The sequence below is a fragment of the Oenanthe melanoleuca genome, chromosome 4 (assembly GCF_029582105.1).
Source record: "Oenanthe melanoleuca isolate GR-GAL-2019-014 chromosome 4, OMel1.0, whole genome shotgun sequence".
Taxonomy (NCBI): Eukaryota; Metazoa; Chordata; class Aves; order Passeriformes; family Muscicapidae; genus Oenanthe; species Oenanthe melanoleuca.
In genome coordinates, this window is record NC_079337.1 from 60,874,882 (window position 1) to 60,890,617 (window position 15,736).

The window sequence follows — 15,736 nt, forward strand, 5'->3', positions numbered from 1 at the left end:
AGCAGGCAGAGCGTGGCGTGCGCTGGGGACACGCGCGCGATGTCCGCTGGGCCTGCTGGGATATGTAGTGCGCCACACCTTCCCCGGCCTTGTCCCAAAGCGGGCGGGAAGCAGAGCGGTAACTATCGCGGTACTTGGGCAAAGCTCTCGCGAGAGGTGCCAAGGTGCCGGTGCGCATGTGGGGCTGCTGGTCATGGAGGGTTGAGGGGCGCGTTGGGGCTGCGCTGCTTTTTTCTGTCTCTTCCTCCTCTCTTGCGGTCTCTCCTCCGCTCCACGCCCCTCTGGCTCTCACAGAGGGCAGGTGTCAGGCCAAGAGGGAATTCGGGGGGTTTTGCGCCCCCCCGGGAGCCATTTTGCTCGCCCCGTTCGCACCTCCAGTCTTTGCCCCGCACACTGAGGGCTGAGCCGCTGCCTCCCCACCGCGTCTCCACTGGCGGCCGGAGCAGAGATGGGGAAGGCGGCGAAACGGAAGAAAAAGGTGTCAGTGCCCTCCACAGCAAAGGGCCCCGTGAAGTCAGCGATGGCCGTGGTCAAGAGCAACCCCTTTGAGGTGAAAGTCAACAGGCAGAAGTTTGACATCCTGGGGAGGAAGACCAAAAATGATGTGGGGCTGCCTGGTGTGTCACGGTCCAAGGCCATCAAGAAGGTAAGAGGACATCCGAAGCAGGGAGGAAGGAGGGTGTCTGTGGATGTGGGGAGATGATGAGGCCGGAGCCCTCTCAGGTGGAATAAGCGGCCACCTCTGTTGAGCACGGGAGGAATGGCCGGTCACCTCTGGATGCTCAGGGGGTGATGGAGAGCTCGGGGATGGCTCCGGCCAGGGCAGCCCACAGGGTTCAGCAGTACACGTGTTCCTTATTGCTTGTGTGGGAATGGTTCTCTTCTCGAGTTACCCAGGTCCAGAATACAAGGGCCCGTGGTGCGGGCGAGTAAGTACTGGACCAGAGTTCGTGTTCATCACATTGGTCAGTTCTGGTGGTCACAGGATGTTAAGCTTCTCGTTAATGTTGTGTAGGTGGTGTAATAGTGAAAGATTGAAAGGGCATAAGGTCGGGATGCAATGAGAAATGCGTAGCTACAAAGAAACTGCTGTTGATCTGGAAAACAAACGCGTGTGATTTTTTTGTGCACTGGTTAAATGTCGAAGTACGCTGGGATCTCTCCCCTGCTGTCATGAGTATGACCATACAATTTAAGAAGAGTAAATTTTGTACCTTCAGCTCTTGTGACGTTTTCAAAATGCCTCTTTTTCTTTCTCTGTTGTCATCAGTAGCTACTTGACCAAAATCTGTGATGTATAAGGGAGAGTGGGTCATACTATGCATACTATGCTGGGATTCCAGCAGCCTACCATTTTTTTGGGTGAAACACTGGACTTTTTAGTGGTCTTTCACTTCAGACAAATCAGCAAAGAATTTAAGACCTCTGTAAAATAAGTTAAAGCAGAAAAAGTGTAATTTGAAAGTACATCTGTGAGATTCTCTGACATGCTACATGCATACTGTTTAAACACTTACTGGAAGAGCAAGTGCAGCAAAAGCAAAGAGAGAGTCTATGATTTTATGTGTATTGTGAAAGGGGGTGTATTAAGTATTTTCTTTTATATCAATAGGAGAAGTAATCAAATAATTGAGTAGAAAAAAAAAGCACGGAAATGCTTTTTGGTACCAAACGCGTTAAGAGGTATTAATGTTCATATACAGTGTCTCAACTGTATGATATTTATATGGTTACTTTAAGAAGTAAATAGAAGGTAGAACTGGCACAATATTAGATGAAGCCTGAGTTTTAGTGTCATTTACAGCAGCATCTGAAAATTGTGAATGCTCAGTGAGGCTGCAGAGGTCTAGAGTAGGAAACACAGCCTTTCCTTTAGTGAAGCACTTTGTGAATTTCTGGTAATATGAATGGCACAGTATCTTTCTGCAAGGATCAGTTAATGTGCTTTAAATGAATATTTCTTCAGCCCAAACAGAGCCAACATTTTCTTTCTTTAGAAACTATATACTATCTTCAGCATAAAATTATAAATTAGCTTTCAGATTTTATTACTATTAGTCAAGATTTTAGAAAACTTCATTGATGTTGTACATCATATTTTAGGATTGGAGGTTTGTTTTATAAGATAAATCAGATGTTTGACATGAGTTATGTCACTGGCATTGGAAAGTAAACCTGTCTCCTTACCTGTCCCAAAAGTAGGGCACATAGTAAGTGCCTCATATACTTGTGATAAGCTTCTTTTCACTGACTTGATGCTTGACCTCCCATGCTCAACAGTGACGCAGGGCTAGATGTGTGGATCCACTCAGCGGTTTTATGTCTTGGATGAAATGACCAAAAATAGTTCAGCTGACTTTTGCTGGCTTCTTTGGCTTTCTTTAATATGTTATTTTTAGTTTACTAAGCTTGAGATGTATCACCATTCTTCAGTGTAAATGCACAGGTTTTGCATGTGATAAAATTAAGGTGAAATGCCATGTAATTCATCTTCAGATGGGTTCTTATAGGAGAACTTAATCTGAATGTATTGTATGAGTTCCCATCTTTGTTTCATGTTAATTTTTCTTTCTCTTTCATTGCATTCTGGTAAATTATTATTTATGATGTGTTTGCAATATAAAGATTATTGTGTTTACAGGATACCATGTAGTCTTTTTTACATTGACTTTGGAAGTAGATACTGTTCTTTTAACTTTATCTCCTTTTGTCTTTTTTCTTCTAGCGCAATCAAACATTACTGAAAGAATATAAAGAAAGAGAAAAGACAAATGTATTTAAAGATAAACGTTTTGGTGAATATAACACCAAAATAACTCCCGAGGAAAAGATGATCAGACGATTTGCTCTGGAAAGACAGGTAAACAATTTGAAAAAGAAAAAAAAAAGACAAACAAAAGAAAGCTAAACACATAACCTCAAGGCACACTTGAATTGAATTTTTAGGTTGGGACCGCCCCCTTAATCAAGGGTTTTGCAGAGTAATGCTTAATTTTTGATTTTATAGGTTTGGAACTTACAAAAAAGAAACTTTTTGTGGAAATAGAAATTTTTTCATTAAATCTTTTTAGTTTTGCAAGACAGAGAAGCAGAGACTTCTTTGAGCACTGACATGCAAGAAAGCTAGTGATAAGCAGATTCATTGATTAGTTGGTTTTCTTTGACTGCTTTGTTTTAGGAGTTTCAGTAGGAAAAGGTGGTTACCATCAAGTATATTCAGTAGCTGAGTAGAACTCTGACTTGCTGTCATTCTGTACTGTGAATTGAATGTGCAGTACTATCCTTTCTGCCTCATCAATTTTTATAGGTTGAAGTCTAGGTTTCATTAGGCCTGAAATGCAGTAATTAAAAATGGATGTCACTGATACATAGATAAAACTTCAGCTTTCCTGGGTTTCCTGAGTTAGTCCATTTGTACATTAGTATAAGAGAGACATGACGCACTTTCTCTTAAAATGCATTTGACTGAAAATATTTGTCTGGCAGTGCTCTTATTCCAGTGTTAAGTTTCAGCAAAACACTGGAATAAGAATCTCCTCAACTAGCACTAAAATTAAAGGCTGTATTATTTTGTTGGGAACTAAAGATCTTTTGATATTTCATGGATTTGTTTTACTGTTCTTAGCAAAATTATGGAAAGAAGAATATCTATAATCTTAATGAAGATGAGGAATTGACTCACTATGGCCAATCTTTGGCAGAAATTGAAAAACTAAATGATATTGTTGATAGTGACAGTGACACAGAAGAAAGAGGAACACTATCAGGTAAGAAGTACCAGCTGGTGTTTCACTGGTAATTTTATTACTGGTAAATATGTACATGATTTGTTCAGTACTGTCTCTCAGTGAGAGAGATTATCATGTTTAGTTGGAATGTTTAAACCAGATTTAATTACTTCTTAGCTACACACAGACCAGCTCCCTGGATTTTAGCAGGGGTTAAATGAGACATACTGCTGGCAAGCTTCTTTACTCTGTGAGCTTTTCTGTATAAACAGGTAACTGGATTTTGAGCCCTTTGGCCAGAATGTGAAGTGTGAGTTTTCTGATTGCTTTCTTGCATCTTTGGACCTTCCTGTTGGATAAATACTGGAAAAAAGCATGATCCTACCTCATACCAAGTATTTGTCAGTGTAAATTATGTGTCTGACAGAATCTATTTTGGTATGGCCATTCCCATAGGGATGGGACTAATGTATGATTGGTTCAATAGTTAAAATTGCTCCCATTCTGAAAGAATAGGGAGATACTGTCCCAGCAGCAAGCAGCACTCTTGCAGTCATGTGTGGATTTGAAAGATTCCCATCTTACTTTTTTCTTTTCTAGCTGAATTAACTGCTGCTCACTTTGGAGGGGGTGGAGGCCTCCTTCGTAAAAAAGTATCAAGTGAGCAGCAAGATGAAGAAGAGGAAAAACCTAAGTCTAGGAAAGAACTCATTGAAGAGATGATAGCCAAATCTAAACAAGAAAAGGTGAGTTTTTAGCCCTGAAGTATAAGTAAGCATGACTAAGAAGCTGTCATCATTCCTCTATTTACAGAATAGAATAACAGTGGCATAGAAAACAAAGGAAGAAGCTGAGAGGACTCCAAGCTCCTTGAATAAGTCTTGACTTTGTAGGCATTTTAGATATAACTCGTATATCTACTATTCTTTTGTGTCCCCAAATCTCCAGTTGTGTTCACACCTGTTTCTGAATCCAACCCTTGTGCCATTCAACATAGGTCTGTACTGCTTCTTCCACAAAAAATGTTCAAAATGTTAAATATTTGAGATTATTCATTTGTTAAAGACAGCATTTTGGTTGTAAGTTGTTAATGCTATGTCATGTCCACCTGAAGATAACTGCTGATTTGTTTTTGTTTTATTTTTCTAGCAAGAGAGGCAAACTCGGAGAGAAAGTACCTTAGAACTGACAGAAAAACTTGACAAAGACTGGAAGGAAATCCAAACCCTTATTACTCGCAAACCCCCAAAATCAGAGAGAAAAGACAAAGAAGTAGAAAAACCCAAGGTGAGGTTTTGACTAGATCAATTTCCTTGGTTCTAGTAACTTGTAGTTTTGACTTGTGGTTGCTGAGGTATAAGGCCAAGTTCATCACTTCATAAAACAAAATGTTTGCTGCTTCAGTTGACATTGAAGGAGTGCTCCAGTTTTAGGAAAGACTGATTAGTTGGAGGAATACAGAGTTTTGTATGATTTCTCTTATTTTAATTAGTTATTGCTTTCCCTTAATTACCAAGTGAGAGGGAGGTTGCAGACTGAACAACACTCTTGATTCCAGCTTATTTGTAGCACAAATAAATTTTCTTGAAAAGTTAGTATTTTTGGGAACACTGACTTATTTTGAGTGCCTTTGGAGCGTTTCTTTGCTAAAACAACTTGTACTTGACAGCAGACATTTCCTTGTTGAAACTGGGCTCTGTCCCTTTCAAAAAGGGAATGAAAATAATTTACTTTAGAGCAGATATCTTATGGTCTCATGGTTTTTCTATCATTTATATTCTATACTAAGGAAAATAAACTTTAATATCTAAGAATAGGCATTGTATTGAGCTTCTTTATTTTTCTTCTAGGAATGTGTATTATCTTGCAGAATATCTTGAATTTCCATTTGTTGTTTTGCAGTAGAATCCAGATTTTATAACATCAGTTAATTAGTTCAGTTAATTAATTCAGTTATTTAGTTAATTAATTTCATGTGATTAGATCAGTTAATTAGCATTAAAACTGATCTCAAAGTACAACAGAAGATACTGGACTAAAACTGGTATATTGATTTTTGTGTTTAAGTTGCTCCTTGGCATGTTGAAGCTCATTGAATATCAGCATCCTTTTTTATTTTCTTTAATCTAGACTTCTATGTGGGGAACTAGCAAAGGCTTATCTCATGTGTAAAGTAAATTGTAAATTATAAATTAATTAATTTATTACTTCTGTTTATGTTTTGTTAATAAACAATATTTTGAAAGGTTTTTTAAATAATAAGTAATCGAGTTATTATTTAAGATACTCACATTTTTCAGTTCTGAGTAACTGAAGTAAAGAAGGGGGAAATTCCAGGAGAATTTCTCTTCAACTGTTCTTATCATTCCTTGTCTTAATTCTGAGTGTTCTTGCAGCTTGCTTTGGAAGCAATCCTTTCCTTTTATCTTAACAGTCTGATTGCTCAGCTGTTAGTCTGGCAGAGGGATAGCTGCAAAGCAGAATAATGAAACTTAAGATAATAAACAATTGCATAAATATTTCTTTAGCCTGATGAATATGATATGATTGTTCGAGAACTTGGATTTGAGATGAAAGCAAAACCTTCAGAAAGGCTGAAGACAGAAGAAGAATTGGCCAAAGAGGAGCAGGCCCGACTCCAGAGGCTCGAGGTATACCATTTATGGCTGAGCTTGTTTGGGGCCTGTCTTTTGGGAGTGACTGCTGAAATTCATTGCTTGACCTTAGATTGTAAGTGGCTGTACTAAACCTCAGTTCATCAGAAGGTGAATTCAGGAAATCTTCTGTTTGTGTTTGTAATCTGATATTAAAACAAAAAAGAAACCCCATAGGCCTAATATGTGACTGTGGAGGTTTATGAAATGAGGCAATCTTCCTTAATAAAAATGTAATGTTACTTTGATTACCCTTTAAATGTTTTAAATTATTCAGAGTTGAGAGGTGCTTCTAAGTTAGTGGCGTATCATGTTGCACAGCATTAGAATTAATACACTGGTCAAGTCGTTTATTGTTTTCTTCTGCTGTTGCAAGAGCCTTTCAGTGGTAGCATGTGCATAGCTTTACTTTGCTAGGAATGTCTTGGGAAATGTTACATGGAATTTCTGTTACATGGAGTTCTGAGTCTTATGGGAAGATGGAATAATTTGGTAAATGTCTCACTCTTTTTTTCTTTCTTTTTGTTTTGATATACTAAGAACACATTTAAGACTGTAGGGAATTCAGTACTTCAAATTACATCAGAGCAGCTCAGTATCTAATAGCAGAACAGAGAGATACTTTTTTCTTTTCTGCTCTTACAGTCTTGGAGTTTGATGCTCTATCTGTATCCCAAAAATTTTAGGATATGATTGCATTCACTACAAGCTTTTACACATGCGTGAAACAGATAAACACTGCAGAATCCTGAAACACTTTAGAAGCTTTTATTTTCTAGTAATGATATCCCATAAGCAAAAGACATAAATTTTAAAATAAGAGAACACAATGCTTCTGGTTAACCCAGTTTAAAAGCCTTTTAAATAAGCTAATTCAATTGACTGTGTGCTTTTACCAGACTGTACTCCCTACAAAAAACAAACAAACAAACAAACAAACAAACAAACAAAAAAAAAAAAAAAAAAAAAAAAAAAAAAGCATTGTCGGCTTTTGCCCACAATTTCTCGTATTGCTGGGTTCTTTCTTTTCACCTACTTTTTGAGTTATCCAAATTAACTGTTTTTTCCTTGTGTTTTCTTAGCTATTGTGTTTGAGAGGCCTTACATTTTGGTGTAGTTACCTGATTGATCTAAATATCTCACATCTGTGTGTGGTAATTCTTGTGAAACACAGGCAGATCGATTACGTCGAATGCGTGGAATAGATGAGGAGGCAAATAAAAAGAGGCCCAGCCACATGTCAGCGGATGATTTAGCTGATGGCTTTATCCTGGATAAAGATGACAGACGTTTATTGTCTTACAAGGTGAGATTTAAAATTTCTGAATTTTCAGAGTTCTGTAAAGAAGATTAGGGAAAACAATTGGCAAGTTGTCTCTGTGGAGACATGTAGTCCAACCTCCTGCTCTGAGCAGCAGTTTACTGCAGAATTCACCAGTTTACTCAGATCCAGTCTGTTGTTGGAAAATCTCCAAGAATGGAGGCTGCTCAGAGAGATGTGCAATGACTGCCCTTACTGTGAAGACATTTTTTTCATATCCAGGCGAAATAAGCCCAGGTCTCCCTCTCTTCACAGTGCAGGTGCCCCAGCCCCCAGTAGTCTTGGTGGCTTTCTGCTGAACTTGCTGCAGTTTATCAATTCTTTTATTGTATTTGAAGACTCAAAACTGGATGCTGTGTTCTGTGTGGCCTTAGAAGTGTCAAGTCTTCTGATGGTATTCTTGGTATTAGAGTAGCCTTCTCTGCCAGTGGCCTGCTGGGTTGAAGAGGAGGCTCTTTAGCATCTCTGGATTGGTTTGTGTTTTTGTTTTGTTTTTTAATTTTCACTGTATTGATACAGCTTCCACCAAATTTCAGTCTAAAGATAAGTAGATTTCTGACATATATTTGATTAAGGTGGCAGAGCACCATAACCTTAAAGCTGATATTACAAGTCACCCTGACTGTGGTGCACATGTGTGCTGATTCTGTCCTCTCATACACTAGTAACAAGGAAACTGCTGTTATCCTTGAAGGGGAGAATACCATTTGTGAATGTGAATTTAAACTGATGTTTAATAAAGTCAGGATGGGACCAAATATGTATCTGATATGCTGTTTTAGCAGATAGAAGGAATATGTTTAAAGAAAGAATGTTTCTATCTGCTAGTTTTCCTTCTGTGTGGTTTCTTTTATTCCTCATATACTCCCTCTTCTTCTTCCAGTTTCTTACAGCCTCTTGAAAATATCCAACGTTTTTATATCTATATGTATGTTCTCTCCCTGATATCCCTTCTTGGCTGGCACTGCAGGCATTCGCTGCCTGGTCAGGGTAGTAAGACTCAAATTCTCTTCATGCATGTTTAAAATAACTTTGCATAGTGATTGTGGTGGGGTGCTGCCACATTATCAGTGTTTTAACTAGCTTGTTTTCTCTATGGACAGGATGGAAAAATTAATATTGAAACTGAGGAGGAGAAAGAAGAGGAGGAAGGAGAGGAAGAAGAAGAGGAGGAAGGAGAGGAAGAAGAAGAGCGGGAAGGAGAGGAAGAAGATAATGAGAATGAAGAAGAAAGTCAGGAAGAATCTGCAAGTGAAGATGAGGATGGTGCTGCAGATAGCCACTCTGATCTTGAATCTGATCTTGAGAGTGAAGAAGAAGCTGCAGGGAATAAAAAAGAGAAGAAACACAAGGCAAATGAAAATGAGCCACAGAATGTGGAGAAATTAGATCCAAAGAGAGAAGCTGCCAAATCAGAGCTTCCCTATACATTTGCTGGTAAGTAAAGGACTGACTGATGCAGAGATCCCTTGTTGTCATGGGGCTTGTAACAACTAGTCAGTTTCTCTGTCCTGTAGGCCTTACATTCATTCATGAAGTTGTGCTTCAAAGTTGTCCTCTACTATTTGAAGAGCAGCCAGTAACTACTGTTCTTAGTGAGGAAACCTAATTGTGCTTGGAGAAGTAGGAACCAGATCTGTTTCATCTCAGAGCAGTTTCTGTGCCTCTGAGCAGCACCAGAATTGGAAGATAAAAACAGGGAAGTAAAATAAAAATACCTGTGTTCCTTTTTGAAGGTAACCAGTTTATCTCATCCAAAGTGCTACTGTTTTACCTAAAAGAAGCCAGAACAGTGTTCTGTGGTCTATATTACAGTTTCTCTGGTGTTTGGGCTGACATTTTTGTCAGAAGATGCTTGGAGAGACAGGATTCTGAAGTTTAATCCCTGTGAAGTAACATTGCATTATTGTAGAGACACTCAAAATTTGACTGGTCTTGGGTCCAGGCCTAGCAGGAAGGAGGAGACAAGTTTCAAGTAGTACACAAAACATCCATTTATATTAAGTACATAATTCATCTAACTATTGTCCTAGTGTAGATTTCTCTAACAAAAGTATCTGTTGCAAGATTAAACAATCTTTCAAACAACTTCCTTAAGTGCTTGTGTTCTTCCATCAGAAGATGATTTACTACTCAAAGCCTTTTGAATTGAATTCAAGATTTGCTTTAACCAGAAAGCAGTCATACTAGAATAACTCAAGGAAACACAGCTAGTTACGATGTCTTTTAGCATGTTGGCTAAATATATGCCAGGGTTGTTGGGTTTTTGGGGTTTTTTAAAAATAATTTTCTGTTTGTGGCCATATTGTTACTTTTTCTAATATTCGTCATACAAAAGCTAATTAGGTGTGAATTAAAGGTAAAGCTAACTGTATTATGGTAAATTTTTGGCAAATGTGTGTAGGTTTAATTCTGCTTTGTGTCAACATAGTTGTGCTGCTCAGCATATGTGGTAAATAGAAGATTAAGATTAGTTTTAAGCATTGAAAAACGTTATTTTATGACTTGTGTTCATAGAAATAATGCTACATATATGATATATTATTACTGTTTAAAAGGTAATTATTTAAAAGATATATGGTTTCCTTTTTTCTGAACAATAGCATTTTCAGATTGGAAATCTGTTGCACATTCACTTGAATTAAAGATGTAAGTTTGAGATTTTTGTATTGTTTTTATTTTCTAGTTCCTGAGTCCTGTGAGACATTTAAGTCTTTATTGGCTGGAAGAACAATAGAACAACAACTTATTATACTGGAGAGGATTCAAAAATGCAATCATCCAAGCCTTGCAGTGGGAAACAAAGCAAAGTTGGAAGTATGTTTTGTTTTATGTTTAAAATAACTTTTCATTCTAGAGTAAGTTTTAGTAAGTATTCAGGGAGCTGCATAAAATATACATGCTTCTATGTTGTCAGTAACAGTAGAATTAACATGATAATCTTCATTTTTTTACTCTGTATTACTGTTTAAGAATATGTACAATGAAGAAATACTTAATAATTTTAACATACTATGCTTCTTGCAGAAATTGTTTGGCTTCCTTTTGGAATATATTGGAGAGTTAGCAGCTCTGGATTTACCAGAGCTCAGAGCAATTGACAAACTGGTCCTGTAAGTATTAAATCCTGTGGACTTTGGCTTCTTCAGGGTTTAAAGAGAAAATCTACCTAGAGTAAAGCATTTAACTTGTTGCTTGTTTCAAATATTCTGTAGAACTTGTTGGCAGCTGGTAACTCTCAGCCTTTAACTTGGTTTCATGTGTTACTTTAATTATTAATTGTTATTAATTGTACCAAAAGATTTTTGAAACCTCAGAATGTATTTTTTGATCTGCAAAATGTTTTTTGTGGGTAGTGGATAAGTAATACTATATACACATGAAATTTCTGTATAGGAGGTTATTTAGACAGCTGATAAAGGATTTTCAGCTTTGCAGTGACACAATGCAGCTTCTATTGCAAGCTCTGTATTTTCCATAGGTTGTAGTTCTGTGAATTCACTCAGGGAGCTAGATGAAAATGGAATTAAAAGTGTTATAGAAAGCTCATATGGAATTCCAACTAAACACCTTGCAGGAAGTTGTCAGGCATTGTTGTCTTCAAGTACTTGACAGGCAGTTAGGCTGTGAAAAGAGCCAAGTTTGTCTCAGAGGTATACAGCAAAGGACAAGAGTCAATGGCAAGGACTGCAACAAGGGAAATTGCAATTAGATGTAAAGAAAAAAATCCTTCTCAGAAAAGGTACTGAACAATAAAATTAATTTCCCAGAGAAGTTATGAAGGTGGACAAAACTCAACCAAGCTATGAGCAGCCTGATCCAGCTTTGAAGTTAGCCATGCTTTGAGCAGGGGGCTGCATCAGATGGTCTTGGAGATTCCATCCAGACAAGATTGGTCTGACTTTGGAGGATAGCTTTCTTTCAAGAAGTTACTTTCATGTAGTTTTCAGCATATGTTTTTTATTTCATGCTAAAGTCAGTAAGTTTTTAAAAATCTGTTATATGCAGCATTAGCATTCATTGCTCTGTTGCATTCATCAGGAATGACCCATTGATACTGTCACACATGGTTTGTACCAAAGAGTAAATATGTTTTGGTTGTCTTTTACAGCTGGAATAGATTAATATCACTGCAGACAAATCTCACTGAAAATACTGGAAGACCAAACAGATGCAGGCTCCAGACTGCATATGCCTGTAGGCACTAACCATAGGCCGGGAACTAATCTAACTTTGTGTTTGGGTTTTTTTTTTCTTGTTTGCAGTAATAATTTTGCTAAACACATTGCTGCCTTACATGTTGTTTAATATTGCCTAAGAGTGTTTAGAATAGTGGACTGTCTAGTGTAAGCCAGCATACTTCACTGCAGTAATATCTGAAGTTAGGAGATTCAGCAGGATACGTCATAACCATAGCAAAGGATTTATGAAATCTTTTCCCAAACCAGTAGGGGGAGGGGCTGCTTGAATCTGCTTTCTGGAGGGATCTCTTTGGAAATTTCCTCCCAAATTTGCCCTAAACCAAGACAGGAGTGTATTTTAAAGTCTAACATTATTTTTTATCTAAGATTTAGAAACCTACAGCTCAAGGATTCTCACAAGGCCTAATGAAAATTATCTGTCTCTGTAAACTAAAGTATTACAGTAATAGTATATATTCTAAAAAAGAAACATTTGTTGCAGGCAATTTGTTATTGTTACAATGTAGGTGGAACACAAGAAATCTTCCTATGGGTGCTTAAAAATCAATTTTTTACTAACATCAGTGGTGTAACTTGATTATGACTTAAGTTTCTTGTTAATAGGCCATTGTACAATCTTTGCCAGATGTTTCCTGAGGCAGCCAGTGACAGTATCAAGTTTATCCTTCGAGATGCTGCACATGATCTGGAAGAAGTAATTGAAGTCAAAGGCCGTGCAACATTTCCAGGTTTAGACACGGTAACAAATACATATTGCTGGGATAATCTGTTTGCATTAGTACAGAATGGTAATAAGGGCAAGATGACATTATGTAGTAAATTATTAGCATCTATCACTTTCTAGGCTTTTCAATATCTTAAATTGCCTTTCTGGAGATAAGTTGTTACAAAACCCCCCACAAAAACAAAAAAAACCCATGCCTAAGAAACAAACAATACACGCACACATTTTTCAGAATAGAAGTCTGACTGTGGAATTAACAAGGGGAAAAGATCTTCAAATTGTCCCTCCTGTCTTCATAGCAGAACACTGTTTTCCTGATGAAACTTAAATAGGTAGTTTTAGGAAGAAGTGATGTTACCAGTTATGTTGTGACTTCTTTAATTGTGTTAAGTTTTAAATGTTTTAAAAATGTGCTCCATAGAAATGCAGTATCTCTGCAATATCTCTTAGGTTAAAAAAGCAAAAGCAAAAAACACCCAATCAAGGAAATATTTTTATGGATATAAAAATACAACATTTTTTAGTACTTTATATATGATAATGGCCAAATTAGTGACTTGTTGTATTGGTAATATCCCATTCTCACTTGCCATGTTAAATGTGAACAGATTCCTTTTACAGTGTTTAGGTAAATGGCTGTTGGAGAATTCAAGAAGGGAGCATATGGAAAATGAGTATTTTTTAAGGAGTAATAAAGTTTCAAAGACAAACCATAAATCTAATTCAGAGGGAGCTACTCGTTTTCTGTCAGCTTAATGAATTGCTGCTGCCTAATGGAATAATTAGACTGTTGATATAAAATAGACTGGAGGTTTGGTTCTTACAGCTTGGAAGATATATTGAGTTCTTTTGAAGAGCCTTTATTCAGGATATTTTGGGTTTTGCAGGAAATGTATTGTAGAGAACTTTTAACTTCTATTTTTAATTTGTCACTGTCACCCTTACAACACCAGTCACCCTTACAACACCAGTCACACTTATGGCTTTCATTCCCTTCACTGGACTTTTCCAGGTTTCAGGCCATCATTATCTTTTAGGGTGGAATTATATCACTTTGTATTCTCAAAGCACTTGTTTGAATGAATATTCCATGGATCAGCTGTCTTAGTTGGCTTTTCATATGCCTACTGTTATCTTAGCCTGCAATTCAGAGTGTTTAGTAACCAAAACACTTCAGGAGAATATTTGTTTACAATTGAAGAGGAACAGAGAGGAAGCAGTAAAACTTTACTTCCATGCTTTACTGTGTAAATATCCACTTAAATAATTTTCATAATTACCTTGCAGCTGATGTTTCATTTCCATATGGTCTTGGCAGGTCACTTGTAGCTTTCTGAAGTCCCCTTCAGTAAAAGTGTACCTAATTACTGCTTAGTTCTTTTGGCTGCAATTGTTTGTGTGCCAGTGCCTGAGGATTCTGGTCACTTCATTGTCTGTGTTGAGCACTGATTGAAAAGTGTTGTTGGTCCTGTGTGGCCACTTGCTCCTGTGTTTGTGAGAGTGTGTGATTGTGCTGAGCTGAAGGGGATCAGGTGTCTCATGGAGTAAATGAGGTTGGTAGGCAGGGTTCCTTCTTAGTTCTTCTTTCAGCTGCCTCACTCAATCCAGTGTTAGACTTATAATGGGTATCTCATAATGGATATTCCTTTTTTTCACTTAAATTAAACCGTTGTCTCAATAAATAGGTCATGTATCATACTGTATTTCTCAAAATTATGTATATTGTAGTATTTTTGAATATTTTGACTATTGTGTGGCAGTTATTAATTCGAAAGTTACATATGTATAAAGTCAAGATCCTGGGAATGATGTCTTAACAATATTTTGCCTTATTCTGTTTTATGTGCTCTCAGCTTATTTATTTGAAAATTGTATCTCTACTGTTTCCAACTTCTGACTTCTGGCACCCTGTTGTAACACCTGCTTTTATGTACATGAGTCAGCTACTTACTAAGGTATGTCTGTGATGTTGTACCTCAGTATATAATATCACATATATTATTTCTTTATTATTATTATTATTTCCTCAGGCTCCAAAGATGTATGTTAGCATTAACGTATATAGTGGAAATGTACTTGCAAAGACAGCTTTGTGTTTGGTATAGCCACCAATAGTAATTGAAAGAAAGGGTGAAGAGGAAAACACCCTAGCAGGCTATAGTCCAACTCACAAAACCATATCTCTTAAAATTTTCAAGCTGTCACAAAAGAATTCCTTCTATGGTAAATTGCATGGGACTAATAGAACAGACTGAATACAATCTGAAATCATTCATTAGTGGTTTGTTTTCCATATATTGCATTTCTTCTTACTTGAGAGGTTATTCACTTAAAAATTGGCAGTATTTGTTTTCCTTGAAAATGTACCTAATGCAGTGCATTGAGTTAAAATATGTCCTTATTTTTCTATCCTAATATCCTGTTTATATGTTTCAAAAGTCTTGAGCTAATTGTTCTATTGCTGCCAAGTTGCCTTCTATTTCACTGGTTCATTTCTGAAGAATTTATTGTTTGTGGTTTAGCACCTTCTAGTGGCTAAATGAGTTCTGATAAACCTGTTACTCAGTTCTGCAGATATTCTTCAGTTGAGGACCAGGGAAAGCCAGTGTGGTTGTCATCAAAGATCAAAGGCTGTAATTTTATAGAGAGACTTCAAATGCTTACAATGTAGTTAATAATTTATATTTTTTGGGAGATCCTGTATTTGTGATGTATAGACTTTTAATTAGGAATATTCTGTTCTTTTTATTTCTTTCAGTGTCGGATTACAACATTGCAAGATGTTATTAAAGGGTTATTTGTATGCTGTTTGTTCCTGGAATATGTATCTTTCTCCAGAAGATTTGTACCAGAACTCATCAATTTCCTTCTTGGAGTACTTCACATCTCTCTACCCAAAAACCAGGCCCAGGGTGAGTTTGTTTAAAGTAAACAAGTATTTAGTTTAGAGTCTGCTTTAGTATTGGGGTTTATCTTTTAAATTTTCTAAATACAAATATTTCACACTGATTTCATTGTTTTTGAACAAAAGGCCAAAATCATCTGCTAGTTCAGCCAAACACAACCTTGATTTTTGGGCATCTAGTTATGAATTAGATCCTCTCATG

At 37.1% G+C, this 15,736-nt stretch overlaps 1 protein-coding gene across 1 annotated transcript; it reads left to right on the top strand.

Annotated features, from left to right (window-relative positions):
• The first annotated feature begins 130 nt into the window (after nucleotides 1-130).
• Nucleotides 131-15,664, top strand: NOP14 (NOP14 nucleolar protein). Its single transcript, XM_056490514.1, has 13 exons — nucleotides 131-646; nucleotides 2,726-2,860; nucleotides 3,626-3,767; nucleotides 4,329-4,474; nucleotides 4,878-5,015; nucleotides 6,257-6,379; nucleotides 7,557-7,688; nucleotides 8,807-9,140; nucleotides 10,390-10,520; nucleotides 10,731-10,816; nucleotides 12,509-12,644; nucleotides 14,483-14,584; nucleotides 15,388-15,664. Exons 1-13 carry the CDS (start codon nucleotides 449-451, stop codon nucleotides 15,553-15,555), a joined length of 1,971 nt encoding a protein of 656 aa, XP_056346489.1. The 5' UTR covers nucleotides 131-448; the 3' UTR covers nucleotides 15,556-15,664.
• Nucleotides 15,665-15,736: the final 72 nt, after the last annotated feature.